Raw genomic sequence first — 19,212 nt, 5'->3', positions numbered from 1 at the left:
TTGTTCTTTATAATACAGCAACAAAAATAATGTGGCACTACTATAACAAGCACAGAAATGTGATGATCTCACTGAACATCACCATCCCCTGCTCACCCGCACCACGGGTTCTCATCATGGATCCCTTAAAGTCTAGATAACCTGGTTTGAAAATCCATTGGCCAGAATTTTATGCTCCCCTACTTTCCCAGCAGGTTTTGAGGTGGGGGATTGAGGGGAGACCATTTCCCACCCAGCCTCAATTTTTAGGCTGATGGGTAGATGACAGCTCAGGGGAAAGGCCGGAAATGAAGGGAGTTAAGATCTCTGGCTGGCAGACTTGTTGGGGAGTGGGAGGCGCCTCCATCAGAAGCCCCTTTCTGACTGGGGTGCCCTCCTTTTAAGGCCCAGTGATCTGTAGACCTACCTCCACCACCCACCGCCCCCCCCCCCCCACCCCCCCGGCCTCAGACACCAATCGCCCCACCTTGCGACCTCCAGGCCTTCCCTCCCCTTCCACCCAGACCTCTGACACACCTCTTTCTCCGGTTCTCTGCCTCTTGCAGCCACTGTAGCACTGTTCCTGGAGTGACTGGAGAGTTGTCGACCTCTGATGCAAGGCAGGACTTCCTTCTGAGTGAGGGCTGGAAGTCCTGCCTACTGCCAATCAATGCTCATAAGAGCGTATAATGGCAGCGGGGTTCTAGGAGTTAGTGGGATGTGTTCCGCTTGGTTTACAAAAACACATGATTTTCCTTAAACTTGAAGTTCACCATAGCCATTTATTACTGCCCACGCATGTTATGAGACTAAATATTTAATCAGATTTCATCTTTTTTTGTGCAATTCTTTCATGTTTGACATAAGCAACAAAAAAGTAAAATATGATTGCTCTAAATTTTAATTAGTAAACTATCTATTTTAATATCCCAAAACCAGTTGGATTAAACGTACCATTTCAATATTTTTTACGCATACTATTGATTTTAAAATTAGTGTGGTCATGCAGTTTGAAAATCTATTTAAAGATGGCTAGATGATAACTGATGAAGACAACATTGCTGTGCTTCGTTGTTCTTTGTAATGACATAGGACCTCCTGATTTCATTAATGATAGCTTTAGGGATTCCTGTTTCTCTGAAACACGAATGACATTTGAAATGTATCAACTAATCGGCTGTTATCCAACGGAATAGAAAATCATTAGATAAATTTTTAAAAATGGATTCTACATTAAGCAGCCTTTCCTAAAGTTAATTTTGCTGGAATTGTCAAAAATGAATCCACAGGATTTTAAAATAAGTTGTAGGGGCTGACATAGTTTATCAAAAAACAAGCAAAATACATGGTTTTGCATAAAAATTAATTTAATGGTGAGCAAAAGCACTCAAATGCATTTTATTGAAAGATGCAATAACTGAAAATGTGATTTCATTGAAAGGAGTAAGCAGCAATGAAAATTTGTGTTTATATACTGCATTTACCATACAAGAAGTTCAATGTCCTTCCTAGAGGCAAAATCAGATGAAAATGAATGCTCAACCAAAGATGGTGTTATTGGGAGAGGTGACCAAAAGCTTGGCCAAAGAGTTGAGTTTGAAGGTGGGCCTTAAAGGAGAAGAGGGAGGTAAAGAAATTGAGGGATGATATTCCAGATCTTGAGGATGAGGTGACAGAAGGCATGGCTGCCAATGCGGGGATGAAGGAAGGAGGGACAGAGTCAAAGGAACAGCCTGGGAGGAGTTTAGAGCTGGAAGAGGTTACAGAAATGGAGAGGGATAAGACCATCAATCACAAGTGTAAGAATCTTAAATGAGACCTTGGTAGAGTGGGAGTTGAAATAGATCAGAAAGGATAGGAGTGATTGGTTTGTCCAGGATTGGGTACACTACAGTTTTGGATGAGCTGAAAATTACAGAGTCTTGGGGATGGGAGGCCAGCAAGGAGAGCACTGAAGTAGTTTAGAGATAGAATAGATATCAGTGAGGATTTCAGTAGCAAATGAGCTAAAAGAAGGGTAGAGGCAGGGCAATGTGGTTAAAAGATGAAGACTTTGAGGTGGAGTGGATATGGGATTAGATCTCAGCTCAGCATCAAACAGGATACCAAAGTGTAAGCAGTTTGATTCAACATAAGACAATGGCAGGATGGGAGAGGCAAGGGTACAATATTTGTGGTGATGCCTTCATTCACCCCAACATTTAACTGAAAGAAATTACAACTCATCTGAGACTAGATGTTCAACAAGCAATCTGACACACGCAGGCAGTTATGGGGGTTGAGACAGATGAACAGGTAGAGCTGGATGTCACCGGTGTGCTTGTGGAAGCTGACCCCTTGTCTTTGAATAATGTCACCAAGGGGCTTGATTCAGACAAGAAAGAGGAGGATGCCAAGAATAGATCCTTGGGTGACTGAAGAGGTAACAATATGTGTAAAGAGAGTGAGGATATTGCTGAAGATACTCTTGCTACAGCTTGATAGGTAAGCTTGGAACCTAGTAAGGGTAGTCCTACTAGCTTAGACAACAGAGCAGAGTGTTGGAGGAGGATGGGGTAATCAAACATGTCAAAAGATGCAGAGCGGGCAAGAGGACAAAAAGGGAAATGCACCTGGTTAACAGTCGGAGGAGATGTCAGTGCTGTGCTCGGAGTGAAAACCTAATTGAAGATGTGGAAAAGATTAGCAGGATTAAGGAGACAACAAAACATTCAAGTACTGGAGAAGAAAGGCAGGCTGGAGATGGGGCAATAATTTGCAAGGGCAGAGGGGCATTGTGTTTTTTTAAGGAGGTGAGGTAATGACGGCGGATTTGAAAGGGAGGGGGATAGTACCTGAGTAGAGGAAGCCAATAGGGGACAGGAAGCGATGTTATATCATGTACTCTTTTGTGTAATAATTATTCCCCTATTGCTTGTGAGAGATTTTCATTTTAGATAAAAATTTCACATTGAGTAACAAAATTCTTTTTCAAACTTCAGGATGATTTGCTGAATAGGATTACTAGACAGCTCTCAGGTGCCAGGACAAGTTCGAGGAACTCTGAAGCCTCATTGGTCAGCCATATATCCCATAGTTCTATGTCTGTATCCTCTGAAAGAACAATAAAAACTGCTTCAAGTGAACAAACCATAAAAGGAACTTCTTTTCCTGCATTGAGCAAAATAGACAAAGAAAAAATTCACTGCAGTATCACTCCAGTCCAAAGCAGATCTCCCACCAGAATAGATGCTCCGGATTCTACATCAGGCATGATAAAGTTGAAAGATGGTCAAGCTAGCCAATCCAGGACTTCAATGGTAAAAAGGTCCTTAAAAGAAATCCCAAAAGAGGATCCAAGACTAACGACAGAGACTTGTGTAAGTTTTTTTCCTGATTCAAAACTCTCTTGTGCTTTATTTCTTAAAATCTGAATTGATTCAAGATGGGGTTTTTATTTAATAAAAAGTATATATTTTTTAATTTGTCTGTTTATCAAGGTGTTTGTGCTGGAAAATAGGAGATACTTTTTGCACCTTTTTGCAAGCTGAAAGGACATTTTCCATGCAGTCACCTGGCTTATTTTTGAACTCAGTCAGCAAGAATAAAAGGATAATACCTTTAATGCTTTGCCAAGTTTTTTTTGTCTCCCTATTATAAAAATAAATTTAAATTTAGAAAGAAAATGCTGAGCTTCAAGGTTGATTATCGAAAAAATCCTGTGGAATATCAATTTATTTTGATCATTTAATACTTCCATACATTACGCTTGGGTTTTATGATGTTATTTTTCTCAGCCAATTCAAGACGTTAATTATTCCAATTTATTGTGTATTGCTGTTATTGAACCTGTGATGGACTTTACTGCTAATTGTACACTGCTGTGTCATAAATTTGTCACAAGCTAATACGATAGAAATTGTGAAATTCCCATTTCATTATTCTTATGAAAGGTTATAAAAAAAGTCAGATAAAATGTCATACATTAAATAGATCCATAAAATACAAGATCAAGAGAAAATGGGAGTGATGAAGAATTGGTGAAACCTCTGAAATATTGTGCTCGTTTGTGAATTCCATATTTTAGGTCAGACATGAAGAGAGTACCAGGAAACTCAGTCTATGCTCACCGGACAAAAAAATTGCTGAAGCGTAGTCAAAGGGACAGATGTTAACTTTCACTGCCGATGTAGAGAGGTATTCTGTTTCCTAAAGCTCAGAATGAAGAATAGGAAAAATTCAGGATGATGCAAGAAACTAAATCAGTCACAACTATAATTTAAAAAGAAACTTTCTTACTTGGGATAATCATCATTTAAAATCCAACTAATGTAGTAAATACATTTGTGCATTCAAATGAAATGAGTCAAGGTTGATTCTTTACTCATGAATTTGAGGCCAGAGTAAGTTGAATGAACTAACTAGCCTTTTATATTTCTACATAACTAGCCTTTTATGTTTCTACATTTCTACATGTTTATGTTCTTTAGAATCAAACTGCTTTGGCAGCAGTAATCCTGAAATATTTTCTATCTCTCGATTTGTCTGTTTGACTATTGATCTGGGAGTTTCTCCTTGTCTTTATCCCTCTCAGTAATGAAAAATACCACACAGATGTGAAAATGAGACTGAACTTTGGAGCTGTCAAACAACTGTAAACTCTCCAAATGAGTGAATTTATTATCAGTGTTTAACGGCACTGTGTTATAAATGAGATGTCTAAGGGACATATTGCTAACTGTCTAGACAATTATTTCTGTAAGGTCAGGCATGAAAATTAAATGTTAATTGCATTTCAAACAGGTTTATGAGTAGTTCGGCTCAGTAAATAGCAGAAATTTAATTTCTGAGCAGTAGCTAACAAAAACATAATATAAAACTGTTATCTGGAATGCCAGAAGATGATAGCGATAATTATGATGTGGCCTCAATCTTAATTGCTGTAAACAAACTAGACTTAAATCTCACTATGCTTTATAAAATATGTTATGACTAGGTGAAAAGTGATGAATTGGCACCCCCCTATTCAACCTTCTCCAGTTGGTCACAACAGAAGTTTAAGTTTCTTTACTTACAAGGATATGCCTTTTCCAAGTCAGAATGTATTTAACTGCTTAAGCTGAGAGCAGTAAGGAGCCAAGAAAAGTAATAAAAACGCGACGTCAGGCATTCGGCCCTCATGCAGTCATTCGGACATGCATGCATGTACGCACACATACATGTATACATGTGCACACACAGGCACACACATGCACACAGACACGCACACTCACACGTGCACACACGCATACAGGTATCAGAAATAAAGAGAGTTAGAGTCTAATAAAAAAGGTAAAAGAATATACAGTTAAATGTCCTTTGTCCTTGAGGCATAGATTTTAAACATTGCGGCCGATTTGGGGTAGCTGGTTTCTTGCAGGTGGTCAGATGTAGAAGATATTGCTATTATTACAAGACCTCGGTTTACTGGTAGGTTTCTGGTAGAATTGGCTTCTTGAACTGGGTGATGCACTTATTCCAAAAGAGAGAGGTGGAGAGAGAGCAGCCTTTAGCCTGTTTCCTCTGCTGAAGAATTCCTTGACATGGCTTGTGTCACTTGCAATCTCTCTCTAGTAGCTGGCAGCCTTGTCTTAAATGCTTCACCCATTATGTGTTTCCAAGAGGCTTCAGGTGTTTCTGTCTGTGGTGGCCATTGTTCCAATATCCACTACTTTGCATTTTTAATGTCTCTTCCCGAGACAGTTACGAGTTTCGATGGGTGTCTGGATTATAGGAAATGTCCCTTTCTTCACACTCCCCTGAGGTTGATTTGTTTGTCTCTCATCTTCACATTGGAATGTGGCCTTGCATTTTTAAGCAGTTTGCTCCTGTCTCTGTTCAAATTTCAAAATTTCCAGCCAGTTGAAAGTTGAAAATCATATTATCAAAATAACGAGGCATTGCCTTGTGGCAAAAGTAATTACAATAGTTGCTGTTGATGTTGCGTGTGTTTTATTTATTGTGAATTCCTTGCTTGCATATAAATTAAACAAAATAACTTATTAAAACTAAGAAATAACAATCTTCAGTTTAAACCAATTTTTTTTAATAAATTGTAGGTACATTGATTTTTGATTGGATATTTGGAGATCAAATGAATTTCCACAGTTCAGAATCTTTTCTGCATTTTGGAAGGATTATTGTGCTTTATGCAAAAAGAGATGTTGTGCAATTTGAAAGGGATGTATCTCTTCATTGTCTAATTGTTAATACCAAAAAGAAAAACAATGCACTTTGATAGAGCTTATCATGATCTCGGGATTTCCCAAAGCATTTTACAATCAATTAAGTACTTTCTGAAGTGTAGACAATCTGTAACGTAGGAATCATGGCAGCATGACAAGCTCCCACAAACCGCAATGTGATAATGACTAAATACTCTGTTTTTGTGATGTTGATTGAGGGGTAAACATTGGTCAATGCGTCAGGGATAACTCCCTGCTCTTCTTCAACATAGTGCCATGGGGCCTTTAAAGTCCACTTTAGAAAACAGACAGGGCTTTTGTTTAATATATCACTCAAGAGACTGCATGTCCAACACCAGAACAATCTGCTCATGCCTCTACCTCACCACTCTCAACTCCCTTCCAACTCTACTTCCTCTGTGCCCGCCCTTATAAAAAGCTCCCCTGCAATTCATAGAGCGGCTTTTTAAAACACCTAATTGTCTAGCCTTTGGCCCTCCATTTACCATGATACTTCTACAATCACAGCTTCACCTCTATCTTTGATTCCCTTGTCCCCAGTAAAACCCTTCCTCTCTCCCACCGTGGCCATTCTCCTTCGTATAGCTTACACCTTTGTTCCCTCAAATCCAAGGGAGGCAAATTTTACTGTATATGGTACACAACTGGCATAATCATTCATAACCAGACATGCCTGGAATAAAATGGAGCCTCACATTCTTCTGCTGAAATTGCTCCCTATTCTAGGACCATCTTGAACTCCTTGCTTTTTTCTATTACTAATCATCTCCTTAAACCCCTCTCCCCTTTGCCTCCACCCTCACCTCCAACAAGTGCAGAAGGTCATGAATATCTTTGTCACTAACATTGAGCCCACCTATTTAGCTGTTGTTCTGCATCCCTCCCTACCCACTAAGCCATGGTTTCTCCTTACCTTGCCTTGAACTTGCATCCTTTTCTAGATTCTCTCTTATTTCCCCTGTCCATCTCTCATATCCTCTCTGAGCACAACCTGTTCAAGACATCCACCTCCTGCTCTCTCAAACCTATTCCCACTAAGCTGATCACCTAGCTTCCTGGAACCGATGCTATGGCTCCCTATCCTTCCTTTCAAATCTGCTGATATCACCACACTCTCCTTATAAAAACCCTCTTATCCCCAAGTCCTTGCACATTGCTACCCCTTTTCCAACCTCTTTTTTCTTTAAAGTTCTTGTATGTGTTATTGGGGAGGTGGTGCCATAGTGGTATTGTCACTGGACTAGTACTCCAGAGACCCAGGGTAATGCTCTGGGGACCCGAGTTCGAATCCCACAACAGCAGATGAATTCAATAAAAATTCTGGAATTAAAAGTCTGATGATGGCCATAAAACAATTGCCAATTGTCTGGTTCACTAATGTCCTTAATGGAAGGAAATCAGCTGCCCTTACTTGGTCTGGTCTGCCCACAGCCATGTGGTTGTCTCTTAAATGCCCATTAGGAATGGGCAATAAATGTTGGCCTAGCCCCCCACATCCCATGAAAGAATAATAAATGCCTCCAAACTCCATCTCCACCTTTCCCACAGCTCCCTTTTGAATGTCTTCAATCAGGTTTCTGCCCTTACCATAGCACTGCAACAGCCCACATCAAAGCCACAAATGGCTTTTTATGTGACTGTGACTGCAGTGCAATATCCATCATCATCCTCCTCCACCTGCCTATACACTTTGAAATGGTTGACTACATCAGTCTACTTTCCTGCATTAACCAGCTTATTGGAACAGCCATCATCTGATTCCACTCTTGTCTATCTAGTTGCAGCCAGAAAATTTCCTGCAACAGCCTATTTTCCCGCATTGTGGCCTCTTGAGTCCTCCAAGAATCTAGCCTCAGCTGTTCTATTTGTCATCTACATTCTGCCCATTGACGGTATCATCAGAAGACATGGGGCAGAATTTTATATTTGGCGTACTGACGCGTGCCCGAAACGCCGGAATGTAAAGTGACGTACAGTGATGTCGGGTGTATATCCTGACGTCATCATGAACTCACGATATTTCATTCAGCGGGCATGCACAGAAGTTGGCTGCGTGCCAACCGATAATTGAAAGGCCTTTTAAGGCCATTAATGAGGTAATTAAGCTGAATTTTACATTGCTTGTCCACCTTATGGTTGGTGGGCAGATTAAAAGGCCAAATCTAGTGGTCAGCTCCGCAACTGCCCCCGCCCGTTCCCACCGCTCCCAACAAATGGAAAATCCTGACCATGATATTATATTATGTTCCACATGTACCCTGACAATACCCAGCTCTTGACCACATCACCTGTCTTAAAACTCCTGCAGCCAATATTTTGTCAGATTTGCCCAACATCCAGGCCTGAATGAGTCAAGAATTTATTCCTATTAAACATTAGGAAGCCATTGACTTTAACCTCCACCACCACTCCCTAGTTGTCAATTCTATCCCCCTCCCTGTTCACTGCCGCAGGCTGAGCCAGACTTTCGCAACTTATTTTACTCTTAGGTGAGTTTCTGACTTCATATTCTTTCAACCACAAAGACTGTCTTTTTTCATCTGCCTTTCATCATCCGTTCTCCATCCCTGATCCAGCCTGTGGGCTGCTAAAACCCTTAGCCCTGCTTTTACCTCTAGGCAACTTTTCCAATACTTTCCCCGAACCAAATATTTCCATTCTTTATTTTTATTTTCATTCATGGGATGTGGGCTTTGCTTGCCAGGCCAGCATTTATTTCCTGTCCCTAATGGTCTACACCCAAACTGTGCTGGGACCAGTGTTCTTGCGAGCTGCATAACTAGGGAAGTGGAGAGGATTTTAAACCAGATAGTGGGGCAAGGGATCAAATTTGCAAAGATGTGGTAAATCAAAGAGCAGAGACAAAACAAAAGACAAAGGTATTATTATGGGAAATGAAAAACAGATTGTGACGGGAAGGGATAGAAGAGTACAAATCTAATTGTAAATCAACAGATGAAACTAGAGGTTACAAAAAGAATAAAAGGATAAAATTAAAAGCTCTGTATCTGAATGCATGTAGCATTCTAAACAAAACAGAGGATATAAGAGTACACATAGAAATAAATTATTACAATTTGATAGCCATTACAGAGACATGGCTGCATGACAAGATTGGAACCTGAATATTGAAGGGTATAGAATATTTAGGAAGGACAGGAAGCAAGGGAAAGGTGGAGACATGGCTCTGTTAATTAATGATGGTATTAGCACAATGGAAACGGATGACCTAAGTCACAGCTGTAAAATGCGGCGAGCAGTTCAAATGTCCATTGACTTCTGCAGGACTGTAAAATCCCACCGGTGTAAAATTCTGCCGCGTATGCTGTAGGAAAACCCACAATGCTTTTGGTAGTGAGTTCCAGGATTTTTAACCCAGTGACAGTGAAGGAGTGTTGATATATTTCCAAACCAGGATAGTGTGCATCTTGGAGGAAAACTTGCAGGTGATGGTGTTTCTATGCATCTGCTTCCCCTTGTCCTTCTGGGTGGTAGAGGTCGCGGAAGGTACTGTCAAAGGAACCTTGGTGAGGTCCTGCAGTGCATCTTGTAGATGGTACACACTGCTGTTACTGTGTGTCAGTGGTGGAGAGAATGAATGTTGAAGGCGGTGGATAGGGTATCAATAAGGCAGGTTGCTTTGCCCTGGATGGTGTCAAGCTTCTTGAATGTTGTTGGAGCTACACGCATCCAAACAAGTGGAGTTTAGTTTCTGGGCAATGGTTACCCCCAGGATGTTGATAGTGGGGGATTCAGCGATGGTAATCCCAATGAATGTCATGGGACGATGGTCAGATTTTCTATAGTTGGAGGTGATCATTGCCTGGCACCTGTGTGCCACGAATGTTACTTGCCACTTCTCAGCCCAAGCCTGAATACAGTCCAGGTTTTACTGCATATGAACACAGACTGCTTCAGTACCTGAGGAGTCACAAATAGTGCTGAACATTGTGCAATTATCTGCAAAAAATCCCACTTCTGATCTTATGATGGAGGGAAGTTCATTGATGAAGCTGCTGAAGATGGTTGGGCTTAGGACATTACCCTAAGGAACACCTGCAGCGATGTCCTGGGATGATTGACCTCCAATAACCACAGCCATCTTCTTTTGTGTCAGGTATGACTCTATCCAGTGGAGACTTTTCCCCTAATTCCCATTGACTTCAGTTTTGCTAGGGCTCCTTGAAGCCGTATTTGGTCAAGTGCTGTCTTGAAGTCAAGGGCAGTCACTCTCATCTTGCCTCTTGATTTCAGCTCTTTTGCCCATGATTTAGACCCAGGCTGTAATGAGGTCAGGTGCTGAGTGGCCTGGGCAGAACCCAAACTGAGCATCAGTGAGCAGGTTACTGCTGAGTAAGCGCTGCTTGATAGCACCATCGATGACACTTTCCATCACTTTACTGATGATCAAGAGTGGTCTGATGGGGCAGTAATTGCTGGGTTGGATTTGTCCTCATTTTTGTGGACAGGACACACTGGGCAATTTTCCACATTGCCAGGTAGATGCCAGTGTTATAATTGTATTGGAACAGCTTGGTTAGGGGCGCAGCTAATTCTGGAGCACAAGCCTTTAGTACTATTGCTGGAATGTTGTCAGGGCCCATAGCCTTTGCAACATCCAGTGTTTTCAGCCATTTCTTGATATCTTGTGAAGTGAACTGAACTGGCTGAAGACTGACATCTGTGATACAGAGGATCTCAATGGGCCTTTTGTCCATTGTTTTGTCTGTTCTGTTAGTGAAACTGTCTTGGGTAAAAAGTTGTGCTATATTGTAGGATTTTTTTTCTGCAGGGAAAAATAGGAGCTCCTTTGAAATGTTTGCTTTTTAAAGCAAGGCATATTGACACAAGTTGAAAGAAAAAGACAAAGGCAACAGGTGGTTAAAATGCTTTTGAGCTGAGTTTCATTCTTGTTGCCCTAAAGACAGTATATGATAAGCAATTCATTAACCTGGCAATCAATAGACAGCTCACCCCCATTTTGTTGAAAACTCTATGACCCAGGTATGGGTGGGATCTGACACTTTAAGACCAAGTTATACATAACCTATACCTGGTGACATGGTGACAGAGGTCAATCAACTCCAGAAAGTGGTATACCAGAACCAAGCTTAGAATTTAAATGAAGCAAACTACTTCCCATTCAAAACAAAAACAGAATTACCTGGAAAAACTCAGTAGGTCTGGCAGCATCGGCGGAGAAGAAAAGAGTTGACGTTTCGAGTCCTCATGACCCTTCGACAGAACTTGAGTTCGAGTCCAGGAAAGAGCTGAAATATAAGCTGGTTTAAGGTGTGTGTGTGGGGGGCGGAGAGATAGAGAGACAGAGAGGTGGAGGGGGGGGGGGGTGTGGTTGTAGGGACAAACAAGCAGTGATAGAAGCAGATCATCAAAAGATGTCAACGACAATAGTACAATAGAACACATAGGTGTTAAAGTTAAAGTTGGTGATATTATCTAAACGAATGTGCTAATTAAGAATGGATGGTAGGGCACTCAAGGTATAGCTCTAGTGGGTTTTTTTTTTATATAATGGAAATAGGTGGGAAAAGGAAAATCTTTATAATTTATTGGAAAAAAAAAGGAAGGGGGAAACAGAAAGGGGGTGGGGATGGGGGAGGGAGCTCACGACCTAAAGTTGTTGAATTCAATATTCAGTCCGGAAGGCTGTAAAGTCCCTAGTCGGAAGATGAGGTGTTGTTCCTCCAGTTTGCGTTGGGCTTCACTGGAACAATGCAGCAAGCCAAGGACAGACATGTGGGCAAGAGAGCAGGGTGGAGTGTTAAAATGGCAAGCGACAGGGAGGTTTGGGTCATTCTTGCGGACAGACCGCAGGTGTTCTGCAAAGCGGTCGCCCAGTTTACGTTTGGTCTCTCCAATGTAGAGGAGACCACATTGGGAGCAACGAATGCAGTAGACTAAGTTGGGGGAAATGCAAGTGAAATGCTGCTTCACTTGAAAGGAGCGATCCCTACGGAATGCCGATAAAGGGGGTGAAGGGAAGATGTGTTTGGTGGTGGCATCATGCTGGAGTTGGCGGAAATGGCGGAGGATGATCCTTTGAATGCGGAGGCTGGTGGGGTGATAAGTGAGGACAAGGGGGACCCTATCATGTTTCTGGGAGGGAGGAGAAGGCGTGAGGGCGGATGCGCGGGAGATGGGCCGGACACGGTTGAGGGCCCTGTCAACGACCGTAGGTGGAAAACCTCGGTTAAGGAAGAAGGAGGACATGTCAGAGGAACTGTTTTTGAATGTAGCATCATCGGAACAGATGCGACGGAGGCGAAGGAACTGAGAGAATGGGATGGAGTCCTTACAGGAAGCGGGGTGTGAGGAGCTGTAGTTGAGATAGCTGTGGGAGTCGGTGGGTTTGTAATGGATATTGGTGGACAGTCTATCACCAGAGACTTCCCATTCAATTCCATCACACAATGTTCTTCATTCCAGTATTAAAGGTTTCCAGGATCAGTTTCTTAATTGTTTAGAGAATAAATATGGAGATAGCACATTTTAGAAAAATAATCTAATTTCTGCATAAAATATGTTAAATATTTTCTGTTTGTTCAAAATGAAATACTGAATGCAATAATTTTTTTTACATTTGGTTTATAATAATGGTGACCCATTTCTTCAGAAACTTGATAGCCATTTATCAGTATTCAGTGCATTAAGTAAGTACATAACAGACCATTTTTTAAATGCAGCTGTTCAATCATTTCAAATCGAGGCATTTCTCGGTTTGTGAAGAATATCATTCAGCAAAACCTTTTAAATTATACTTCAGTGTTTAACATCAAAAAGATTAGCAATCAATCTGTACTGAAAATGAAGCAAGGTAAAATTGAAAACTGGCTACTTCTTTGAATATCTTCAAACTAGATCCTTATTACAAATTACAAGACTTTAATATTTCAACTCGTGCTGCAAAATTAACATTTGAGGTTTAAGTTTGATTACTGCACAGTTGCCCTAGAATTTTTTTCTTTCCATCAGCGGAACTTTACGGGGAGGGGGCCATAAAATGCAGCAAGCCATTCAAAAGTCCATTGACTTCAGCAGAACCGAAAAATCCCACCAGCATAAAATTCTATTTCACTTGTGGATAGGAAACATTCCACATGACATACACTAAAAATACTCCCTTCTTGTTGATGCCCCTTGAATGGTTAGGCTCAAACTGTTGAGTCGATTCAACTTGTTTTGTCAGGTGGGTCAAACATCATGTGCTATGAACCTTGGTATGCTATTGGACATGCTTGATATCACAAAGCACATATACTGTACATCAATGAGTGCAGACGTGCAGTGACTTGCATTCATTTCAATGCCAGCTAAGCTAAATACACAGTGCAGTGTACTTATTTAAGCAAGTTTCAATGCATTGTAGTGTTGGTTGGAGTAACTGTTGATAAAATGAACATTCCAAAATATGAATTTTAAAGTTGGAAAGAGCAGTTGTGTAGGATAAATTTGTTATAATAGTTGAGGAGAAATCCCTAAACACAAAGGAAACAAGTAGAAAAGTAAAATGAAAAGAATATCATGTAGAAATAGGTCTGTGTGTAAGTAATTTAAATGGCAACATCAACTGATATTTCTGTTATGCTCCTCACATTCAGGAATTTCCTTGACTTGATATTCAAGGAGGAAAATGGTGGGAATGAAACAAAAGGAAAACAGAGAAAGTTGGGTGGAGAGTCAAGCGTATGGTCAAAGAGGAAGGTTTTAAAAATAACAAGAAATGTGCAAAGCAGAGTGATCTAGGTAGAGAATTATAAAAGGTGGACATATATGGCTAAAAGATTAACCTCCAATTTCGAAATGGAGGAAGGAAGAAAGGAACAAGGCATGACCCAGTGTTATGGTGGTGCAAATGGAGAATATGCTTTGAGAAGACTGGTAACATGGGCCAGAATTTTCCGGCTGAAGTGCAGGTGGCAGAGCCCGCACATCAGCATTTAAACGACGCGTGCTGACATTTCGCGTGTGAGCATGCCGACATCAGCATGCGGCATCGCGATATTTCAGTCAGCAGGCGCGCTCAGCAGCAGGGCGTTCGCCCACCATTAATTGAAGGCCTCGTTAAGGCACTTAACCTGCCAATTGTCCAGGATTTTGAGGGTCCCGTGCGACCTTCGTTAGCGCACGGGCCCAACAGGCAGGCGGGTAGGAGATTTTTTAAGAAAACTCATGCAATGTCAGGATATGTGGACTCAGAGGGGTTGTTCATGTTTTCACAAAGTTTTAATTGCAGAAAGTGTTTAAAAGTTGCCTGTGTGATTGTTAGCAGTTCTCATCGATTTCCAAGAGCTTTTTGTATACTTTGAAACCAGTCTGCAGACAGTAATCTTTCTCGGGCCTGCAGCTTTCCGGAGGCTTCCTGGGGGTATGGGTTCTGATCTCTCCACTGGAGGCAGCTCCCCTGAGGAGGAAGGGAGGGATAGAAAAAGGAGGTGGCCAGGCGCAGGCACAAGGGGCGCAGGGCCAAGAGGTTGTCCAAGGTGCAAGGGGCTGCAGAAAATACCACTATCCTACTGCCAGGGTATACAGGCGGCGAAGCAGCTACCTCAATATGACTGAGGCGCAGTGCCGAAGGAGGCTGCGACTCCCAAGGGAGACAGGCAACTATATCTGTCAGATGATTGGCCCTGAGATCTCCCCTAACTGTGTGGGTGGACACCCCATGCCAATGGCTCTGAAGCTCATAGTTGCCCTCCACTTCTATGCCTCTGGCTCCTTCCAGGTCTCAGTGGGTGATCTTTGCGGTCTCTCCCGATCAGCTGTCCACATTTGTGTCAAGCAGATTACAGACGCTCTGTTCAGATGGGTATCCACCTTCATCCACTTCTACTGTGACCAGGCAAGTCAAGCACAGCGAGCCAGAGGCTTCACGGCCATTGCTGGCTTCCACCATTTCCAGGGTGCAATAGACTGCACACGTGGCCATCAAGGCGCCAGCAGGTGAGCCCGGTGCCTTTGTCAACAAGAAGGGCTTCCACTCCATGAACGTGCAGATAGTGTGTGATCACAGGATGCAGATTTTACAAGTCTGTCTAAGGTACCCAGGCAGCTCCCACGACGCCTACATCTCAGACACTCCCAGGTTCCGGGGCTCTTCAGTGCTGGGTGACAAGGGCTGTCCCCTGCGAAGGTGGCTCATGACGCCACAGTGCCATCCAAAAACAGAAGCTGAGCATCGGTACAATAGGAACCGGGGCACCACAAGGGCTGTGGTGGAGAGAGCCATCGGTCTTCTCAAGATGCACTTCCGTTGCCTGGACTGCTCATGGGGCGCACTGCAGTACCCCCTAGATCGCGTCTCTCTGATAGTGGTAACATGCTGTGTCCTGCACAATCTTGCGCTGGAAAGGGAGGATGCAGTTGATGATGAAGACCGTGACGCCCTGGATGAGGCTGCACATGATGAATCCAGCAGTGCCTCAGAGGATGAGGAAGCACAGGGCGATGATGAGGGGCAGCACGCTGACCCACAATTACACCAAGGAGGCAGGGACAACCGGGACAATTTAATCCAAAGAACCTTCAGCTAGCTCCACACACATGAATCAGCAGAAACAGCATTGCCTGGCACTTCCACACGTGGCATTTATGTGCCCCATCTTCCACCTATTCTCTTAAGGTTAACTTGCAGGTTGAGTCAGTAGTTAGGAAGGCAAATGCAATGTTGGCATTTATTTCGAGAGGACTAGAATATAAAAGCAGGGATGTGCTGCTGAGGCTTTATAAGCCTCTGGTCAAACCACATTTAGAATATTGTGAGCAATTTTGGGCCCCATATCTCAGCAAGTGTTCTGGCCCTGGAGAGGGTCCAGAGGAGGTTCACGAGAATGATCCCAGAATTGAAAGGATTAACATATGAGGAATGTTTGAGGACTCTGGGTCTATACTCGATGGAGTTTAGAAGGATGAGGGGGGATCTGATTGAAACTTACAGAATACTGAAAGGCCTGGATAGAGTGGACATGGGGAAGATGTTTCCATTAGTAGGAGAGACTAGGACCCGAGGGCACAGCCTCAGAGTAAAGGGAAGACCTTTTAGAACAGAGATGAGGAGAAACTTCTTTAGCCAGAGAGTGGTGAATCTGTGGAATTCATTGCCACAGAAGGCTGTGAGGGCCAGTCATTGAGTGTATTTAAGACCGAGATAGATAGGTTCTTGATTGGTAAGGGGATCAAAAGTTACGGGGAGAAGGTGGAAGAATGGGGCTGAGAAACTTATCAGCCAAGATTTATCAGCTCCTATGTCTTATGGTCTTATGGTCTGTTCAGCTGCAACTAAGGGCTTAGTGCAGAAACATCAATGTCCACTCAATCACTCATGATAAATATGTGAAAAAGAAAAATGCACCACAAATGAAACACCCTCAGCCATGGTAACAAAAGTGGACTTTATTCTGTCCAAAAGAAATGGACAAACAATACTCCGTTGCAATAAGAAAAATTTGGGTCCTTATCCTAAAGGCAACACAAAATCACCAGTGACATACACGTGGAGTGCCTATGGTGCCTTATGCTTACGTTTTCAGGTGCTACGTCTAGGTGCCGCCCCATCGCTCGGAGTGGCTTGAGAGACAGCCTGCTGACTCTGGTGTCCTATTGGCCTCAATGACCTTGGCGAGCAGCTTCTGGCCCGTGGAGCCTGTGATGGCTCTGCCTGGGAGGGAGTGGCCAGTTCCATGTTTTAACATAAGAATGAGGATCTTGAATGCAAGTTTTTATAAATGTGAATTATTGTTGAAGTTGAAATGCTGGGACACAGGAGCCATTAGAACTTAGAGAGGTCAAAGGTGAGGAATTGGAGCTTGGTACAGGTGACAATGCAGTTTCAGTTTTCTGAATTAATTGTGATTTGTGGATGATGCATGTTTGAAGGTTACCTAGAATAATAGCATAATACAGCACCAAAGATGACCATTCAGCCCATTGAGTCTGCATTGACCCTTTTGAAGAGAAATCCAGTAAGTCCCACTCACCTGCTTTCTCCCCATATCCCTGCATTTTTTCTTCTTCAAAACCTTAACCAATTCCCCTTAAGAATTACTATTGAATTTTTATCCATCATCCTGTTTGGCTGTGCATTCCAAATCATAACCACTTGTTGCATAAGAATTTATTCTTCATGTCGCCCCTGATCCTTTCGCCAGTCACCTTAAATCTGTTCCTTCTGGTCATCGACTCTTCAGCCATTAGAAGGGTTTCTCTTTATTTAATCTATCTAAACACCTCATGATTTGAAATACCTCTGTCAAGCCTGCACTTAGCCTTCTCTGCTCTAAGGAGAGCAACCCCAGCTTCTCCAGTTTATCCGTGAAATGTTAGTCCTCATCCCTGGGACCATTCTAGAAGAACACCGAAGAAGACTAGCCTCAAGATAGTAAAAGTATAGATTAAATTTTAAGCATGAAAGTGAAAGATACAGAGGTGGAAGAAAGCAACCTTGGTAACAGAACAGGTTTGGTAGCAGAAATTTGTCTTGGGGTCAAGTGGCCCACTGAGAATTGACAGATCTTGGCTATTGGAATATTGGCGGAATTAAGGCCAGAAACACAATCATTTAGAATATAGAACAGTTACAGCACAGAAGGAGGTCTTATAAACAGTTATATATCAGCCATTTATGTCAATAGACAAGGATAGTAGAGCTTGTGTTGTCAGTGTGCATGTGGAAGTTAAAATTGTCACAATATCAAATCATAGAAAATGGAGAAAAATTTATTAAGATTTAGAGAAAAATAAATTGACACTGGAATAAATTACCACGCCCATGGGAATATTTGAATACACTTATAATCGGAAGAATTCTACAGAACAGTTGAGACCCTTAAGGATGATAAAGAAAATAATAGATGGTGAAGCTAATGTCCAGACTTCAACAATTTTCCATAATGGACTAATGTGCCAGTGTAACAGCAGGCTGTGCTGCAGATTGATGCAGATCTGAATCATGTCCAGAATTATCTATGAAACAAGTTCTGGATTTTAATAAAGTACTTCCCTACCAGGATGGAGTGAAAGTTGGTTGTGATTCAATCAAGGCTATATTCGCATACCCCTGAAAAAGATCAGAGTGGAGCTGATAAGGGAGTGAATGATATACTGTAGGAGGACATGGAAGCAGAAAAATAAAATGGTATAATGGTGCTATAATTTTCTTTTTGAATGAGCTGCGCCACAGAGAAGTCAGATGCATGTTTAAATACACCTGTTCTCCACATGATAAATTCTTGAGTGCATCAGGATGTCAAGAAGAGAAGGCAAGTTGAGACAAGAAGTTTCTCGACAGGTTTTAAGGGGGAAGGAGAAGATGTGAGGAGTTCAAAATCTGATTTCAAATAATTGATTTTGACACATTGATGAAGCAATGCAAGAATTCCTGCATTCAATGTGAAGGGATTTGATAAGATGGTTGTTCAGCAGCTACTTGTGCAAAATTGGAAGGATCTTAGCATGTGATTACAGTCAAATTTCTGCTTTCAAAGGGATTTTTGAAGAATGCATTTTTCTGATAACCAAAAGAAGAGACTGAGTATATTAATATTCCCTTTTTTGAGGATTGACTTGGTTATGCTTCACAGAGTTTACAGAACAGATTCCAACTCTATTTTCTGCTGATGCAGACTGTTTTTAAAGAAGCTTATTTAAAAGGATCAGTCAACAAATGGCTGCTTTTGTTGGCTGATCATCAGCTGCTGTTGACAGGCAGTGAAGAATTGGTATGTCATTCATTGCATGCACCTAAAGAGGAAAGTTCATCAGTGGAGACTTCATGACAAGATAATGTAAATTTTTAAACTCACGAGATTGCTTTGGAATATAAGTGCATGTTTTTAATGTTTGATTTATACAACATGTTTTTAAATACTTGGAAAAATGTCTCAGAAAAAATATTTCAACACTTAAGAAGCACAAAACCAATAACTAGAAAAGTGTCAACAATGTTCTTGAATGAAGAATGAATGCCATTCACAGGTTTATGCCTGTTAGCTTC

The 19,212-nt window shown here is 41.9% G+C and overlaps 1 protein-coding gene across 1 annotated transcript in view; it reads left to right on the top strand.

The window, feature by feature from the left end:
• The window catches only part of cfap20dc (CFAP20 domain containing), a 557,307-nt gene that overhangs the window by 384,998 nt on the left and 153,097 nt on the right, over positions 1 to 19,212 (top strand). The window contains exon 16 of the mRNA XM_041191616.1: positions 2,961 to 3,338. Within this exon, the coding sequence (XP_041047550.1) occupies positions 2,961 to 3,338 (378 nt within the window). The remainder of the gene's footprint in view (positions 1 to 2,960; positions 3,339 to 19,212) is intronic.

The sequence above is a fragment of the Carcharodon carcharias genome, chromosome 7 (assembly GCF_017639515.1).
Source record: "Carcharodon carcharias isolate sCarCar2 chromosome 7, sCarCar2.pri, whole genome shotgun sequence".
NCBI lineage: Eukaryota > Metazoa > Chordata > Chondrichthyes > Lamniformes > Lamnidae > Carcharodon > Carcharodon carcharias.
Note: the sequence above shows the minus strand (reverse complement) of the source record. Positions and strands in the feature narration are given on the sequence as shown.